At 39.5% G+C, this 19,189-nt stretch overlaps 1 protein-coding gene across 1 annotated transcript in view; it reads left to right on the forward strand.

Moving 5' to 3' along the window:
* The window catches only part of whrna (whirlin a), a 241,157-nt gene that overhangs the window by 218,157 nt on the left and 3,811 nt on the right, over window positions 1-19,189 (forward strand). Inside the window, exons 9-12 of the mRNA XM_041811492.1 lie at window positions 39-113; window positions 4,269-4,848; window positions 5,454-5,620; window positions 10,281-10,403. Of these exons, the coding sequence (XP_041667426.1) occupies window positions 39-113; window positions 4,269-4,848; window positions 5,454-5,620; window positions 10,281-10,403 (945 nt within the window). The remainder of the gene's footprint in view (window positions 1-38; window positions 114-4,268; window positions 4,849-5,453; window positions 5,621-10,280; window positions 10,404-19,189) is intronic.

The raw sequence follows: 19,189 nt of genomic DNA on the forward strand, positions 1-19,189 counted from the left end.
TTCCCCTCCGTTTCTCTTTCACCTCTCCTCTCCCTCAGAACGACAGTGTGGCTGAAAGCAATGAGGGGGATCCTCCGGAGAGTCTGAACACGCTGCTGACAGACATCTCTCTGGTGAGAATGGCAGTCAGGCAGGCACAGCTCCTGCTTTGGCCTGATAAAGATGGATGCAACACAAGGGAGAGGAGGGGTGGGAAGATAATGGCAAAGAAAGGAGTGGAAGTGTACAGGATGGATGGAGATACTTGAGATGACATGCAGGCTTTGCTTTGTGACCTAAGGTGGAGTGGAACAAGAGTTAGCACCAAATTAAAGGGAGAAAAAGAGTTTTATATGGCTCTGTGTTGTGTGTACAAACGGAGAGTAAACACAGGTCACTGATGTCACTGATCATCATCGCTCTTTCTTTCTCTGTAAGGAGAGAAGGCTCATGGTAGCATCTGTCTGCAGTATGTAAAGCAACCAGACATATCAGGACGTCTCATTTGTTTATTAAGAGCAGCATAAATTGTGCAGGAGGTTAAGGAGAAAGCTTTTAGTCTACCTGCCACTCAAACCATACCTTACTTTTCTTTTGTAAACTTTTCTTTTAAGCTCATTTTATGTCTTTTTTTTTTCATCCACTGTGGAGATATTCATGTCTCAGTGTTCATCCCACTGTTCAGTTTGTGTCCGAGCAATTTAACCTTGAAACACAGGAACACGGCAGGAGCAGCGGCGATGTTCAGCCTGGTTTGGATGCCTTAAACATCCTCAAGTTGGTTGGTATGGTCTGAAAACTGGTGCTGTGGTAAAGAAAGTGTTTGTAATATTAAATGCATTCAAAAGTTTGTCTTTTCATGTAAAAACTCAAATCCAATTTTTCATTTTCCTTGTCAAAAAATATCTCATCACCAAGTGGGCGATTGTGAGAAAAACACCACAAGCAACACAACTAAATTCTGGATACAAGAAACAAAAACCAAAGCCTGAATTACTAGATGGAAAAAAAATTTGCTAATGGAGCAAAATTTCTTTACAAGAGTCATGAGCAGCCAAACAGGAGCAGAAATCTGTCCCAAAATTAAGATTTGAGGGTCAGTTGCTTTTAATACCTGTCTCCTCAGGTCTCCTTCAGGTAGGAGAGGGACATGCTAAAAAAGATGAATATTACTGCGAGGATGAGTCCATTGTATGAGAGCTTCCATCCAAAACTACTAAAACTCAGGGTTCAGAACTGGGTTCAGAGTTCAGGCTGAGTCTTTGTGTGTGAAATCCACCACATGGCTAATTCCCAACATCACTAGTAATTCAGGCCCAGGTTTTGCTGGTGTCATGCTACTATTGATGTTGCTATAAAATCAGTTCCGATCTCAGAATTAACATTTTATTATCCTCTTAGAGTGTCACCATGTTTGTAGTTTACATCCAACTCATCAGGTAGTTGTTGTATATGGAATGGCCTCACTTTTGTAGCCCCGCTACAGAAATCCTCTAGTAGCAAGCATTATAGCCATGTAAAATTACAACACTTATGACACAAGCTGGATGCAAACACAAGGTGAGACAGCAAGTGTAGCTCCAGCTTCAGTACATCCAAATAACTAAAATCCTAAGTATGTTTTTAAAATTTAAATCAGATTTGTTTGTGGTGCTCACAGCATTGTCCTTTCAAATACTGCATATCTCCCTGATGTTTTTGGAAACCAAACACCACACTGTGAGGAGGTATTATTCCCTTAGGAGGATGGAGTTTAAAGGAGTACATATCCAAAGTGACCTTGGAAAATGTTTTTGTTACCAAAAAAAAGTCATTTCTCAAAGCTGTTACTGTACCAGAAATGAAATTCCCCTTTCTTCTTTGCATAGGCTGCACAAATCCAGTGGACTAGTATCTCAAAACACAAATACATTTTTTTCAAAGCCACTATAAATACATATAGACGTGACTATAATCCATAAAATCAAGCAGATCTCTACTAACATTAAAGTGGAGAAAAGGAAAAACTTGCACTTTTATACAGCAAATGTGTCTCTGTGTCCTATTTTAAACTCTTCTTCTTTCAAGCAGAAGCAGCGTCCTTGATTCAGGACAGTCCTGATGATACAAATGTCCTGTAGATGAGATTGTTGATGTGTGAAGTAATTGCATAATTGCATCCTCCAGCATTTAATCTTTGCAGTAATAGCTCTCTACATCCAGGTCTGCATTAGGTTGCACCAGCTATTCATGAGTTCAGACTAAGTTTGAACATTGTTCTGACTAATGATGGAGTCTACGCTCTATTAACATTTAAGGTGTTGCTCTAGCTGAGATGGATCCTATGTCGGCTTGACAACATATTCTAACAGCATGCAAGTGTCAGATATTGCATCGCCTTAAATTTTTATATCTCTTCCCTGTAAATCTAAGCTGTCCCCTTGTTAAAAGAATTATATTTCTAACTTTTATGTTGACATTGAATTAAGGGAAGTGTGGTGCTTTATGTTGACAGGCTTCTGATGGTGGTAAGCTGTCTGGGTTAGCCTCCATGTTGACACAAGTCAGACACAACATGTAAAAGCACAGACATGGACATTATTGATGCAATACTGTTTCCCCTTTAAAAAACAAGCAAACATGCTCTATGAATGTGAAAGAATGTAAAAAAAAAAAAATCAAGAAAATGTTTCTTTCAGAGGATCCTGGAGCCTTGTCATCTCCCTCTTTCCTTGTTCCTTGTCCATCTCAACTCAAGTGGCAGAGAAGAAAATAGGATGCATCAAAAATGCTTCACTTGCAGGATGTCATTTAGCATTTTGAGGATTGCCACTCATTATTAGTGGTTTCTTTAAGCCAGTACATGTCCTAAGTACATGTGATGGGAGTGAGCAACAGTGACAGAATCAGTTTGATTATGAGTGATACATTGCAATGTGGTGCAACATTTTTCCTAGTTTTCCCATTATTTTCTCTGATGTCACATTGAGATGGAGAACCAAGGAAAGAGGGAGATGACAAGGCAGCGGGAGCATCTAATAGGAATTTCTTTGATTTTCTTTCATTTTTCTCACACAACAGAGCTTTTTAGCTTATTTGACAGAGTGAAGATAGTTGTACATTAAAACTGTAAGCTATTTATTTTTAGTATCGTATGCCCACAAAAACCAAACAACACGTCAGGGTCTTGTTATTGAAGCCATCAAAAAGAATAACATACTTCTGCAACGTCTCATCGTGCTGCACTCTTACTTGAAGAAAATCAGCAAGGGACTATGCTCCACCCAATGAGGAGGCTAGTACTCGTATCCAGTTACAGCTCAGGAAGGAGGGAGTGTCCTATTGGCCATGGTAGTAGGTGCGCTTCCGCCTCTAAGCTCAGTGAGAAGTTGATACAATGGCGGAGCTACCAGCAATGTTCAGTCCTATGTAGAATTTGTTCATGCTGAGACTAAGTGTTTTCTTGCCTGTAATCCGGCCACTGATTTCAGCAGAAAAGCAGAGCTAAATCAGTCCACGAGAGATTTGCACCGTCAGTATTTGATTCAGTGGATGAGCACATTCGCGAGGAGGTATGTGAGAAGAGGGGTGAAGCTATGTAGCCCAAACACGGAGAAGAACAGGAAGGGAGAGGGAGTAGAGTAGATTGTACACAGTTCTCATCGAATGTTACGTTCTTGAGCTTTAATACAAAAACATATCCATGTTTGAAATGTTTTATACTCTGACTATTATCAACACAGAGACAAAACTATTTGGTCTAAATCTGTCAAGGCTTGTAAAAATAAAGGGCCAGATTCTGTTTGTCTGCATTCAGAAAGCTCTAGATGTCACATAAGCATCTGGACATGGTGTGGACAGGAAATCTGTGAGGCTTTATGATGTGATACAATGTTGGACACTTACATGCTCTCAGGACATGGTGTTGGCCAATCAGACACAAGTGAAGACAGTCTAACATACGTTTAGAGAAATGCTTTGTCAATGATTGGTCAAATGAAGTAAAAATCCTATATAGCTGATAATATTCTGGTTAGTTTTGATGCTTTGCTCTATTGTTTCAGATAAACTTTACGTCTCACTGATGTGTCCAAATTTAGGCATAACTTAAGCCACATCTGAACTAGTTTCAAGTGTGTTCTTTACGCATTTAGTCAGAACAGAATGTAACTGGTGCATTAGACCACTGATCAGTTTTATTTGGCTAAGTATCATCTCTTTACAGAACACTGGTCCCATTTTGAGAGGTTGTATTTTGTTCTATGATACACTGTCACTCCTTCAATAATAAATATATCCTCTCACTTCAGGACGATGTTCAGTCCAACACAGCAGACTCTCCCCCCTCCTTCAAGCCCCCGCCTCCACCAGGCGTACAGAGGCGCCCAAGTAGACGAGATCAGCTCAACAAATGCCCCTCATCTGAATCATCCCACTCAGGCTTGTACTTCACAGCCCCGCCCTCTCACAACCACAGCAAAGAGCCAGGACGCACCCCCACCTCACCGTCGCCGCACTACAAACGAGAACACCCAAAGGACACGTCTCGGGACTATGCGGTGGTCAGAAAGAAAGACCCTACACTTCCTTTAAAGAAAGACCAGATTACCTCTGCACAGTTATCAAAGGTTATCCAGCACAGCATCGGGCCCTTCCCCAGAGTCCAGTCCCCCAGCAGAGTCACCAAACCAGTGCCCTCATCACCCTCACCTCCACCGCCACCTCCACTCCCTGCCCCTCCTGCTCCGCCCCCCTCTCTGCCTCTTAAACCAGTGTCCATGTCCAAAGCATCCTCTGCAGGTTCTAAACAAAAGTTTGTTACAGTGGAGGTTCACAGACCAAACGCAGAGCCCGATGTCAACGAGGTGCGACCGCTGCCCCAAGCCCGAGGTAAGGAACATAGAGGGAAAGGGTGCAGACGCTGATGTTTAGATGTCTTTTAAAAAGTCTACTTTTAGATGTAAACAATTATGTGACTGTCCAGATTACACATACATTTTTGACCCTGTCTGTGCAATACTCCCCCAACAAAGTCTAGTTTTAGTGGGCCTGAGTATTTTTGTCTGCATAAGTAGGAAAATGCTTGGTTTCACTTCTAAAGGATTTCATAAATGTATTTTGTCTCCAAATATGACTTCGTTTGGCCTTGAAGTGATTTAAAGAGCAATAACTCAGAATAAGCAACACAAATTAAATTTTAATGCAAATCACTCAAATCTCTGTAAGCAGTAAATCTTGCATCTAGTCTTTTGTAAGAGCAGCTTTAAAAGTCTGAAGTTTTCTGCTTTAACATGACGTTATCTTAAACAAAGAAAATTTCCTGACTTGTTTCGGTGTACTCAAAAATCAAGAAAATAAAAGGATAGAGCCAGCAGTGATTTCAAAGGTATTTAGATTGGGATACCAAAATACTTGATGCTTTTGTTCAGTATAATTTCGGTGTTTATTGCTGGAATAATATGTTGTGATTTCCACACTGTGATTTCATCCCCCAGGTGGCGCTCTGTCTCAGCTGTCAGACAGCGGGCAGACCCTCAGTGAGGACAGCGGGGTCGACATAGCTGAGTCAGGACATGTCAGCAAAGACAGCAGCCCCAATTCCTCACGCACACACCAACCTGCAGACACCCAGGGGGGTGGGGGGGGCAGTCCCTCCAAACCGGTGAGGGGCGACCCGGAACAGGCTTTAGACAAACAGTTAGAGGAAGTGAAGTGTAACACTCTATGGAACTAGAAGTATGTTTAATTAATGTAGAAGTGTGTGATGTTTGTGTTTTTATCTTTGTGAGGAACAATGTGGTAATTATGTGTGGGGGTTTTCTTTTTTCCCTGCAACGCCATATTGGCTTAAAAGCCTTTTGAAATCTGACATTTTTGAAATTGATAGCATTTTATTACACAATGGGCATTTTTGGGGAAAAAAATGTTAAAGTAAGCCTGATTTGGTCATTAGATATTTTGATATTGCTAAAAAAAAATTGCAGTTAAGTCTTGGTTGTTTAGTTTCGAAATGCTTGAATTTGTAGGAGGGGTGCACAATATTTAAATTTAGCTAATATTTGATATGCTTAAGGCTTAAAGTCAAGTAAACAGCCTGCTTACAGGAAAACAAATGTCATTCATCAAAACATTCCAGTGCAGCCAGCATAGCTTAGCTAGCTGTGTAAGCTATGTAGATAATGTAGCTTCATAGCTTACAGGACCTAAAGCTAAGCTCACAACAAGGCTATGAATAAGCTATAGTTACATTTGCTAAAGCTCACATTTCTAAAGCTAGCTATCCTATAGATAACAGAGCTAACATAGCTATGTAACTAAAGCTAAGTTCACAAAGAAGCTATGTAAGATATGGAGCTTTTGCTACATTTGCTAAAGCTTACTTTCCAAATGAACACTCTGCAGCCAGATCTCGCTTTATACTTTTGGGCTTCTTATGTCTTTATTAAAGAGATACGACTGTGGAAATATGTGGGAAAGGAGCCTCAGGGCTGGGACCAAACCGCTAGGTCACCTGTGTCTGATAATGAAGACATCCTTCAAACATTTTGACATATCTGTCTGATTTATATAAATATTTTTTTAAATTACATGGATTTTTTTAAAAGTAGAATTTGTTTAAAGCTTGGATTTTTTAAAATGAAGATCTTTTTGGAACAGCAGGGAATGTTTGGGACCTGGATTTTATATTCCCACCTTGACTCAAATACTGAGCCAAACTTTGGAGCTGGTTTACCTTAGAATAAGTACCACTGAAGTGTTATCATCACTGAGTCCTCACAAGAATAAAAGTAGAAACATTCGTGATTTAACTGAAAATGTACATTGTGACCAGTTGATAAATCAATGTTTTTTATTACTAATCCTCCTTCTGAATCTCTGCTTAACCCTAACTGTGCTCTCTTCTCTCCTCCCTCTGTTTACTCACTCAGTGTGTCTTTGTTTCTCTCATTTATTCATCCGTCACTCATGTCATTCATTCAGTCATATGCGCCATCATTTTTTCCATCGCTCACTGCGCTGTAGCCTAATGAAACTCTGAAACCGCTCTGTGGTTTTCTTTGATTGATGGGCAGAATAACATGTGAGGATGTGAGCAGGCTGAGTGTTTATGATGAGTGGGCTTTTTGATTCACTGTCTGGTTAAGATTTGAATTATTAGAAGGAAAATTGAGAGGCTGAATTGACTTTGCATCATAAAAAGCTGCATTTTATCACACAGGAGCAGGTGATTTACTTCCTGTTTGTTCCTGAGAGTCAAACAGGAGTGTGGTGATAAGGGAAAAGTTATGTGCTCATAAAACAGCCTTAAAACAACTTAAAGAGGACATTTGTTTGAGTGTTGTAACAGCCTGCTCATCCTTATGTCAGTCAAACTCACAGCAGGATCACTGCTGCTGAATTATGGGTAGGTGTGAGCGAGTTTGTAAAAGTGATGCAGAGGTGATGAGGATAAAAGTTCCAGCCACATGAAGATATGATTTTTTTTTATCATTTTCTTTCACATCAATTACAATTCAAAATCTCAGTTTCCAGCAGGTGCGGAAAACTGTATGTGGCAAGATTAAAAAAAAACAATAAATGCACTTAAAACTACAGATGCCAACAACTGGTGGATAGAAACCAAGTCATTATGAAAAAATATCTGTCCATGAGTAAATTTATGTACACAAAACCCTTTCCAAATCAGTGTTTTCTATTCCTCTGGGTGTCTTGAGTGCAAATTATTTTAGTTTCCCATTGTTCTGATGCTGTACACTTCTTTTTAAAAGATCTATGTCTAAAGGCCGTTGTTGCTTCTCTTTGTTACAAACAGAAAACACGGTGCACAGAGGTCATAACACGCAGCATTGAAAACCCTCACCTGCATTAAACAGAGGACACTGCGATTATATTCTGTGTCCTCTTATCACATGTGCACCATTGATGTTTATCTTAGAATGGACATGAAAACCCTGAACATGTTCTGGGTTCAAGACAAAAAGGGTCTGAGTCCGTTCATGGTGCTTACTGCACTGGAAGCACTCATGTTCAAAATATTTTATTGGCATGATCGGTAACAACCATTGTTGCCGAAGCAAAACTGTATAATTCTGTCAGGAATATTCTCATCATACATTTGACCATTTTATCAGAAAATGGATATACAGTTTTATTTGGAGTATAAAGCTCTGCTTAAAAGAAACCCCTGGGTCAGGCAAGCAACATGCTTTGACTATCCAGGTAGCACATGGCCAGATACCCCCATATGGATAGACACATTTGTGACAATTCATACTGAATACAGTAAAATTAGTTCAAAAGTAATTAATCCATAGTAGCGTGAATCTCAATATGAGGGTGCAACAAGCTTTATGCTATAAAGGAGGAGGCTGGGGTGGAGGAAATGAAGCTTTCTTGCAGCAGAGTGGTGCATCAGCTTTAATGCAAGCAGGGATTAGTGAGAAGTATATCATATTTGAATACACTATTGTTGAGAGAAAAAGCTGTGATGGGCTGTGAGAGCTGGGAGGCAATAATCCAGATAAGCTCTCCATCAGCCAATCATGGTTAGGCATATGACTACTGTGTCCTGATGCTGAGCTTCAGTATAATTTACAAAAAATATAGCAAGTAAATTTTGACATTTAGTTTAAATTTAAAGACTCACAACCTCAGTTTGAGAGCAGTGTTGATTTTGGTTGATTTTGAAAATTTAGTCTTTGTCTTTTGGTTTCAGTCAAATGTTTAGTCAGTTTCACTCTCAAAGGTTATAATCTGATTAAAGTTAAAGAAGACTTAGTAGTCGATAAAATGTCATATCTCAGCCTTCACTTTTAGCCAAGGCATTTTTTGCTTTTTTAACTAGTTTAAGCAGCCAAATTGTGAAACTAATATACATGTAAAATATCCGTATTAGCAGAGTTGAGAAATGTCATGGATTTTAAATGTTCAACAGTACAGCACTAACTTTTTAGTCTTGTCAATGAAAACTAAACTTGGTTTGTGCAGTGCAGCTTTTTTGTCATTAAAGATCTATTTCTATCAAGTCTTAGTCTTGCTCATGGAATAAAGGTAGTCGACTAACAATTTTAAGTGACAAAACTGACACTTTCAGATCACTTCTCATTGCTGTTTACTATTATAACATTACAAACATTAACTTCTGCTTCCCTGAGTAGTGACCTTTAGGTCTGTTTTAAGTACCTCTGTAAGCTGAAAAATTGATCTTACTCAGGAAATATCAAAAGAAAGCATAAAGCCAAAGTAACAAAACCCTGTCCTGTTCCAGATGTGGAAATTGTACCTTAACGTTGGTTCCAATGGCAATAAGTAAAATCATGATTAAAGCCTGTCTAAATAATGTATACAAAGGTATTTAGGTAAGAAAGTATGTTTTAGCATATTTTACAGTTTTTGAATCAAAATAATTAAAATCAATGTTTGCTTTTAGCAGCAATGTGTCACTTTTATTTCTGTGAATCTTTATGGGGGAGTCAGCTTTTCTTGCACACAAGGTGGGGGCTCTAAAGCAAAAAGATTGGGAACCACTGCCCTAAAAGACAAGTCAGAGTGATCTCTCCATTGTGGTTGCTGCATTTAAAGCTACTTACAGATGTCCACCCCCCCTCTACATTTTGATGGGTCATTAAGAAAAAAGTAACATTAAAGGCAAAGCAAAGTTGCAGAGGCTGAACTTTTTTTCAAATTACAGCGAGGGTGTTTTGCGTTCAAGACACTGAAAATGCAGAACTATATTGGTTTTGTATGGAACATGTCCTCATGGACTCTGCCAGCACAAAAATGATATTAGTGGACACACAAATCTTTTTATGTTAACCGGTTTTAAACATCAGGAGACCACATACATAAAGTGTTGTTTAAATCTGTTTGATAACCTGCTAAAACCCCTTTGAGGTTTAAGAAATAAACTCCTTTAACTTTACAGAAGCCAGTGGAACAGAAACTTTGTCAGTGCTGGAATAAAGAAGACTGAAAGATAGAAACACATTATAAATGACTTGAGATGTATTTCTTATGTACTCTTGTAATGCTGTGAAGTGTTGCTCATGTAACCAAGGACTTAAATTATGTTACTCTGGAGTCATGGCCTTTACAAATGCATAAATCTATAGGGAGTACTCCTGCGCGTGCCGAAAATAAAGCTCTCCAGGTAAACACAGGCAGAGAATGTATGTAAAATACTGTATATGTAAGCGTAGAGGCGCAAAGGGACAGCAGACAAAGGGAGGTTATGCAATGTCAGAATATTTTCAGGTTCATAAATATGTATAAGATAAGCTGTTCCTGTGTATTTACTTGTGTTTCTTTGCTTTTTCATGCAGCCGGGCCTGCTGGAGCCCACCTCTACACTAGTTAGGGTTGCAAAGAGTGCCAGCACCCTTGGGATTGCCATTGAAGGTGGAGCCAACACTCGCCAGCCCCTGCCACGAATCGTTACAATACAGGTGAGCCATAAAGGAAACAAAAAATAAACCCCTTTATTGATATTTGGCTCCATTTAGGGTACTACTTCCCTGGTGAGATCGGCAGTGTTTCTGTTGATTCTCTACAGTTGTTCCATGCAGGTGGGGTTTTATTTAATATCCCATGAGGATTTATGTGGATTCACACTGTAGCTGAACTCACTCTGAGATTACTGCTAATTTTGTCCTCGTCGGGGCTCTCACACGATCATTACTGTGTTTATAGCCTTCATGAAAAGGCTCGCCTGCCTGGAGATTCAGTGCAGTGACTTTTAAGTATGAGCAGTTGGTATAATGTTCATGTGAAGGACTAAAAAGCAGAATCAGCAGCAGCACCTCAGGGACATTATATAATGCAGCACTTTTTATGTTAAAGATAAGACTGTTCATGTTTGTGAGTGTAGTTTGATGATGAAACTGAAAAAGTTACACAAGTTACTTGGAGAAATTTTGAGGAAACTGTCTTATTTTATCTTATTTCAATCAGGGATTTAAGAGTCTTAGTGTGTCTGTGGTAATGACATACTGATAGAACTTTTTATGCTCCTGTACCAATCCAACTCAGACTTTGGTTGGCTGTTAACCAAACTGATCTGATCTAAGATGGGGTGGTAATACAGTAATATGGCATCCCAGGGTATTAAGAAGAGCCACTGTCTCACTCTAATTACACAGGAGTTTAATTAGTGCATGTTAATAATAGGTGCTCTAAGATGTTGTGTCTATTTCCAGCAGTAGCACCACTGCCAGTGTTTGAGGATGGTGACAGCAGACCTACTGAAAAGTGGAAGTGGTGTAAAGTATATACCATTAATGTTACGCAGTGATAATTTCATTGACTAAACAATGACTTTAAAACATTAGTCTAAACTACCTTTTGCCATGAGGAAGGCTAGACTAAGACTAGCTAAATGTAAGCTGTTTGCCATTGGCAGAGAAGATTTTTCATGGGCACAACCCACATACTCAGCTCTGCTGCTCATCCCACAAATGCATGTTCCCTACAAATGTGGCATCATTTAAAAAGAAAATAAAAAGGCTTTCAGCAGTAAAAGATTTGGCATCAAGAATCTCTGTTACAGCAAAGAAATAATCTACCAAACAGAGATGTCCGTACTTTTTGAGCTAAGTTTAGTTATAGCCCACTTAACCTGATTTAAAGCACACAAAACGTTACTTGTCATCTTCAGAGCTTGCCCAGTAATAGTAACTGATTTTTTTACCTTTTTTTTTTTTTTAACCAATGAAGTATCCCAGTAACAAACACATAGTGTCCTATTGTGGGTTTTTTGGCTTTATTAAAGAGGCATTTCTTAGGGATAAATGAAACAAGTGTAGAGGCCCTTGCTCTGCACCAGAAAATGCTCATATACCATATTTTATATTTAACCCTGAATAATAATTGCTCTTATCAAAGCAATAAAAAATGAATTTTATTTCTGCTGCAGTAGTTATTTAGTCATGCATTTACTTAATGATGTCATAATGCTGCTACTGTATCCTGGCCATTTTATTGTGTAGCTCGTAAATCTTAGTAGCTCATAATGCAACTGATGAATTTTGTTCACTCATTCTTTTAACTGTCGGATTTTAGGCACTATTTAATGCTGCTATTGTGTATTGGTCTTGACATCTATTGCCTTTCTGTATTTTTATATTGCTGCTTTTGCATCTCGGTTATTTTACAATGTAGCTTCTGAAGCCTGGTAGCTCAGAATGCTACTGATGAATTTTGGTTACTCTTTTACTTCAATGTTGCATTTTAGGCACTACTTACTACTTAATGCTAATGTGTAATGGTCATGACATATCAATTGCCTTCCTGTATTTCTATTTTGATAATACTGTACCATGGTCATTTTACGATAATGCTTTTCGCTTTATATAACTCATAGAACAGGGTCTATTTATGATTTAATTTATCTCCTGTGTTAGGCCTTAGCCTTTAAAATACATATGTGAAAATTTTAGACTACTTTCTTACCTTTATAAAATTTGTACATAGTAGGACGGACGTATCATCCTCTATAATGATCACTAGTGTATTATTTGTACTTTGTCTTGCCAGCTGTGTTCCTGTCAGGTGTCTGCCCTTTTTTTGGGCCTTTATGAATGGTTGTGTCAGTTTATTTGAGACAACAGATGGAAATGTTTTCATTTACTTCATATGAATGATCAATATCATTGCACGCTGTCCCTTGATAAATAAACTAAACCTAACTAGACAAGCATTTGCAAAATGTAAACCCATTTTCTTGAGACAGAAACTTTTTATTTGTAAAGTTTAACAATGTGGATGGTCACATTGACTAAATTGTTATGAAAGTAATGTTAGGCTTCACAGCAGAAAAAAAAATTGCTAAACAATTAGCAACAAATGGGCTAAAGCGGCAAATGAAATACATTAAATAAGGCTAAAAAAGGGTTAAAGCAGCAAAAATGGGTTGCAAAATGGAGAAAAGCGGGTAAAAACGAGCCAAAATTAATTACAAGTGGCAAAAATAAGTCAAAAATTATAATAAGGAGCAAAATTTGGTGGCAAAATAGTAAAAGGGTTTAAAAAAAACATAAAATGGCCAAAAGTGGCAAAAATGTTAAACAAATTTGGCAAAATGGACAGAAACAGTGATGAAAATGGGGTTCAAAAAAGGGGCATGAATGAATAATTAGAACATCAGAGGTGACACAGTTTGACACACTTTTTAGCTCCAAAATGAAGAAACCTTTAGCTAGGACGCTAGCACCAATGCTACTTATTCAACACACATTTATTAATATCAATAAATCCCAACTAGGGAGGTCCCATTCTCTGGGTTTTTCAGGTCCAGGCCAGTTCTGTGGGCAGGCCTGCTTGGGGGTAATACCATAAGAAAACTCTGTGAAGGTTTAACAGTATTTAAAACTGGATACCACCCAATCCTAATCTGATCTGAACCTGTACCAGCGTTAAATGAATCATCTTTATTCCTCACTGTGATGATGAGACTGGGCGTCAGTTATTTGTAGGGTAACATCAGGTTTCCCGAACTTTGTGAAATAACTTTAACGAATATTTAAATCTGATGCTGTTATCACAACCTGCTCCACAGTCTATGCACCTCTTTCAACATCATTAGCCCTCTGCTGTCACACTGGACCCTTGTTGAGCTCTACTGTACAGGGAAAACAGCCTAAGCTGCCTCCATGGCTTTTTACATATTTCTAGCTATGTCTCACAAAATGTCATGCAAGTTATTAAAGCAATAAAGCATTTTTTTATGGCAGATGAAACTGAGTCACTGGTGTGAAATCTGGGGAAGGGTTTAGCTTGTAGTCTGTGGGCCTACATAATGTCAAAGCTTTAGGCATCTGCAGAATAACTCAGAGCTTTTATACCCATCTGCTCATTGTCAGGATACCTGATCCAGCTATTTGAGTCAGGATCATGCCAGTAGCTGACACCAGGAGCGGTTCCGGACACCTATATCCCAAGTTAAAAAATACTGTGAATTTAGCTTTCTTCACCATGCATTTATTGACAGCTTAGCTAAAATGTCAGGGTAGTCATGCCTGAAGACATTCACAGCTCTGTCTGGATGTGCATTTATCTGTCTATCATGGCAATTTGTACGTCAACAAAGCCTCACATTAGCTCCAAACTATCTGTGGCACTAATCATTCACCAACACCAGACACCAATGATTTACAAATTTAGAGATCAGAGCAGCCAGCGGCTCCAGACTACAGTTGGCACCTTTTCCGAGCTGTCTGTCAGCCTCCCACTCCACAGAGGTGGTGATTAAAATAAAAAAGGGTCTGTGATTGCAAGGGGAGGGATAAAAGGATTGGAAATCAGCACATTCAAAATCAAAGAGCACACTGGAAGAAAGGATGCCAAGTGTGAGTGAAGGATGCAGAGAGTAAGGGTGATGTTGATAAGAAAAGGTGGTGTGGTGACGAATTGTACCGATGAGAAAGAAGGAGGTCTGCTGGTGTGGGTGGATGTTGTATTTTGGTGTTTGTGGGCTGTTAGTGATCAGAAAATCATTGTGGGAAAGGTTTCACAGGGACAAAATAAACAAATGTGTTTTATTCCTTAAGTGCTGTTCTCCCATCGGTGCTCATAGTAATATAGTAATAAGCCCCCCAGGATAATGGGGTATTATGTTCTCATCCTTCTTAACCTGTGTTTTTGTTTTTTTTGTCTGCAGCGAGTGCACACATCGCCTCATTTTTACATCAGAGCTGCTTCTTTCATGCTGCAGATACCTATGCTGTTTCATGACTCATTTACCTTGAGAAAAAAAGAGCAGGAGCTCATACAAAAAGAGGATTAAGATGAGATGAAAACAGTGCCTGAATATATTAGATCACCAAGTGGTTTCATTGAGTGAGTTTTTGTTACAACGATGTGTGGGCCAAATATAACTGACATTAGGTTTCTGAGTCACATGTAGCTCTTTTGTGACTACTTGTGGATCTTTAAAAGCCGTTGTGCAATGAGCCCACATTTTCTGCATGTTTAAAAAGACAAAAGGAGATAATTTTGTTCAACGGATTGAATAAAATATATATATATTATACTCAGTTATGTCACTGATCTGTTGAGACAGTGTATGATAATACACTTTATTGTAGTCTTGTACTCTAAATGTTGCACACATTATCTGTCTCTGAAGAAGAATCAGTAATTTAAAATGTGAAAAGCAAACCCAATGCACATTCAAACCAAAAAGCTAGAAAATGGGCAAAACATGGAAAGAAAAAAAATCTTTAAATGTCCCTGTAAGGTGATTTTTTTAAAAATCTGTACTTTTGGTCTGTTGTATGGCAGGCCACTGTGTTATGAACCACCAGGCCAAATTTCAGTTATGAAAAACATCACACAGTTTATCAAATTAAGCTTCAAAATCATGAAAATGAGGCAGTAAAATCTGGTCTAGGATGCTGTGGGTGTGTCAGTTGAATGAGCTGAAACCACGCCCACTTATGAGAAATACAATTCTCTCAAATTTTAAAAAGTGCTACGACCTGAATGAAGGAATCATCTGTCTGCTAAGCTGGACCTGTCAGCTGTCTGTGTCAGCCACCAGAGAAACAATCACATTTATGTTATGACAGTTGGGAGCCCCATCCGATCTTGTATTTTTAACTCTTTGTGAATTCCTAATTTTCTAAGTTATGTGAAGTGAAGTCTCTCCCTTTTAAGAGATGTCTTTGTTGTTAAGTTGCTCCTAAAATCACTCTATTTCCTGACGTTGACGCTTAGATGATTATTAATTACAATGCGTCTATCGTTGGATAATTTACTAAACTTTAGCATTGCAATGCTAACAGACAAGAGGGATTGAACTGTTGCTGCTTTGAGAGAGACAAAGCCACAGCCTAATCAGCCAGGACTAAAAGCAGGTGAAATACGGATTAAGGTCATTTTCACACCTGATAGTCCGGAGGACTCGGTCCGTTTTGCAACAGAAATTGCTAAATTTTTGCACTTTCCTTTGGTTTGGTTTGCATTCACACTGCTCTTGGTCAAATGGATCAAACCATCGGAACACCTAAAACCTCTGCCAATTAGGGGTGCTGTCGTCACAAACAAGCAGTGACCAAAAAGAAAAGAAGGCGTAGAAGAAGACGAAAGCAGAAATCCATCTCCTTTCGCCGGTCTTTTTTTCCCCATGTAAACAATGAAAAAACACAGAATTTACACTGTCCTGGATTTCTGCTTTTGCATTGGGGCATTACGAGCAGCCTGCGAAGTGGTGAGCTGTCCAGCATGTCCTTCTTTACATGAGATGAATAAATCAGCACAGACTACAACTTATTGCTATGGCTACACAGACGCCAAGCAAGGCACCCAACATGTATTTGAATGTATTAAATCACATATAAATCCGTATATGATTATGCTTTATTCCACTTACTGCCTCTGGTTCACAAGTTAGTCTGCCTTGCTTTCACACCTCAAACGAACTGCACCAGGGTTCATGTGGAAGCGGACCGAGACTTCCTGTTTTCAAGCGAACCAGAATGTGCTTGTTTGGTCCGCACCAGAGTTTTTGTGAGCTTTTACATCACTCCAAATGAATCGGACTATCCGGGAAAACAGACCAGACTTCATTTAAAGTGGACCAAACAGCTCTGGTGTGGATGCACCCTAAAACACACCTTCAGGAGATGAGATGTTTTTCCTGCTGCATCTGGTTCAAGTGAAAAATAGACAAGCACTCCAGCAGCTAGCCTTCACCCTGTCCTCACAGTGGACTCTGGCCAAAACAAAGCTGCCTGGCTCTGTACCAGAGCAGAGAGACAAAAGCTGTGGATTAAATTTGCTGTTTTCTTCCACAAATCTGTTATGTTACTTTTAATGAGTCATAGTCCACCATGGCTGATAGGTGTGGGAAATTCCCAATGAACAAAAACACAGAATATAGCTGGCTGTTAATTTTTGATAAAGGCAGTGACATCGGCTAACAACAGGCTATATTGATATGAACTCCTCCTGATTTTATCTAGTGAGTTAAGACACAAAGTTTGTGTTTTACTTTACAGAGACTTCTAAAGAGATTATCTGCTTATTTCTTGTTGCCAAAATAATCAGCATAGCTCTTCTGCTTTGAGTTTCTTCATGCTACTTTTACACGAGTCATTAAATTCACTTCTCCTCAGGACTGGATGTGACAGAAGCACACAGAGCGAGAAAGTAACTTCAAATACATGAAGCCACTGAAATGATTCGACCTCTAACCAGTTCCTCTGAACCGTAGAGACCAGGAGACTATTTGAAAAAAGCATGCAGCTGATTGCCTGGGATATAACAGAGGAAATGGCTCTCTTTCTCTTTATCTCTGTGGCTTTGATTTATTAGGACACAGACACAAGGAGCGCCAGTGATGCTGCCTGCAAAAAGGTTTCACTTCATTTTATGAGCTCATTTAAACAGTTAAAGTGAATTAAAGCCATTCAGCCAAGTAGATAGAAGTTTTAATCATGTTACAATTATTGCTCAGTCTTGCATAATCACTTTACGTTTCTGGAATTGCATGATTTTAATATGAAATCTTGTGTGCCAAGAGGCAAACTGGATAAATCACATGCGTTACAAAGCCATGAGGTAAATGACACCACTGCTGCATCCCTGAACAATAACACTGTGTTGCTTCACAGCTACTCAGAAACATTAATAATATGGCAGCCTGGAGGTCGCTTTTACAGACATGGAAGGAGATTTTCCTTTTATTTAGTTTGGGGGAAAGTGAGCTGTGAAAGCCTGTGTTATCACAGAAAAAAGGAAAATCAATATTATTAGGGCCTCAAGCAAGCTCACAAACTCACTACTTCCTGTTCAGATCCACACATTTGATTGATATTTTTTCCTCGGGCAAGAAGCAAGAATGAACATTTTGATTTTCCAGCTTTCCAAAGAGCATTGGTTCTATCTGATGACAAGATGGCATCCTATCAAAGCCAGTGCCCTGTGTACAGCACAGTCTCTCTCAGTATCAGGAGTCAGCACAGTGGAGTCATGAAGCGCGAGGGCACTCACCTCAGGCCGCCTCAATCGTGCCCGCTGAGGATGAGGTACAGATGAGTAGGCTGCTGCCGCTCGTTATCTGCTCCCATCACCCCTCCTAAAGCGACAGCCCGTTATCACCGCCATCTTCCCATCATGACAACCGGCTCCTGCACTGGCTCGGGGTAATTGTTGTTGGCTCAGTAAATAAGAGCCGTGATGATGCAGTCCTGGTGGGGAAGATACTGCTGCTGTTTGACTCATCCAAGTTACTGAGTTCACTGTGAGAGCCGGGGAAGAGAGAGTATGGAACTGACACCGAAAACCTGAATCATGCCTCATATTTGATATCAACACAAAGAAATAGGACCTGTTTTTCTAGCTTCTGTCTGTAAAGAATAAGCTTCAATATTCAACATTCAATCAATGAGTTGACTACTTGAGTGATCACTGAGTAGAAACCGACATTTACAGTGATTTTATAAAGAAATTTAAATACAGGGCCTAATAATCTAGCATTTGGGTTGTTCCCCATGTCCAGAGGCTGTAGCCCTTGAATTAGCCCTAATTATTCCTGGCTACCATTACACCATGAAGACAAAAGAACACCCCAAGCAACTCAGAGAAAAGGTTATTGAAAAGTATAAGTTGTGGGATCAATACAAAACAATTTCCAAGGCCCTGAACATAGGCAGAGTTCAGTTAAATCTAAAATTAAGAAATGGTTGACCTATGGCACATGTGTATATCCGCCTAGATCAGGCCGTCCTCACAAACGGAGTGACTGTGCAAGAAGGAGACTAGTGAGAAAGGCCACCAACACAACTATAGCTACTCTGAAGGAGTTACCAGCTTCAGCAGCTGAGATGGGCGAGGCTCTGCATACAGTGGCAGAGAGAAGGCCACCACTGAAGAAAACTCATATTACATCTCGACTAGAGTCGCCAGAAAGAATGTGTGAGACTCCATAGTCAAGTGGAAGGAAGTTCTTTGGTCTGAGAAGATCAACGTCTTATTAAATGCTTGTCTGGTGCTTTCTGGCTATCAGACAAGACGCTATGTTTGACTCACACCAAACACTGCACATCACTACAACCACACCATCCCCACTGTGAAGCATGGTAATGGCAGCATCATGCTGTGGGGATGCCTCTCAGCAGCTGGTCCTGGAAGGCTTGTAAAGGTAGAGGGTAAAATGAATGTTGGAAAATCCTGGAGGACAATCTTCTCAAGTCAGCTAGAAAGCTAAGGCTTAGGAGAAGATGTGCTTTCCAGC

Source organism: Cheilinus undulatus, linkage group 17, assembly GCF_018320785.1.
Source record: "Cheilinus undulatus linkage group 17, ASM1832078v1, whole genome shotgun sequence".
Lineage (NCBI taxonomy): Eukaryota > Metazoa > Chordata > Actinopteri > Labriformes > Labridae > Cheilinus > Cheilinus undulatus.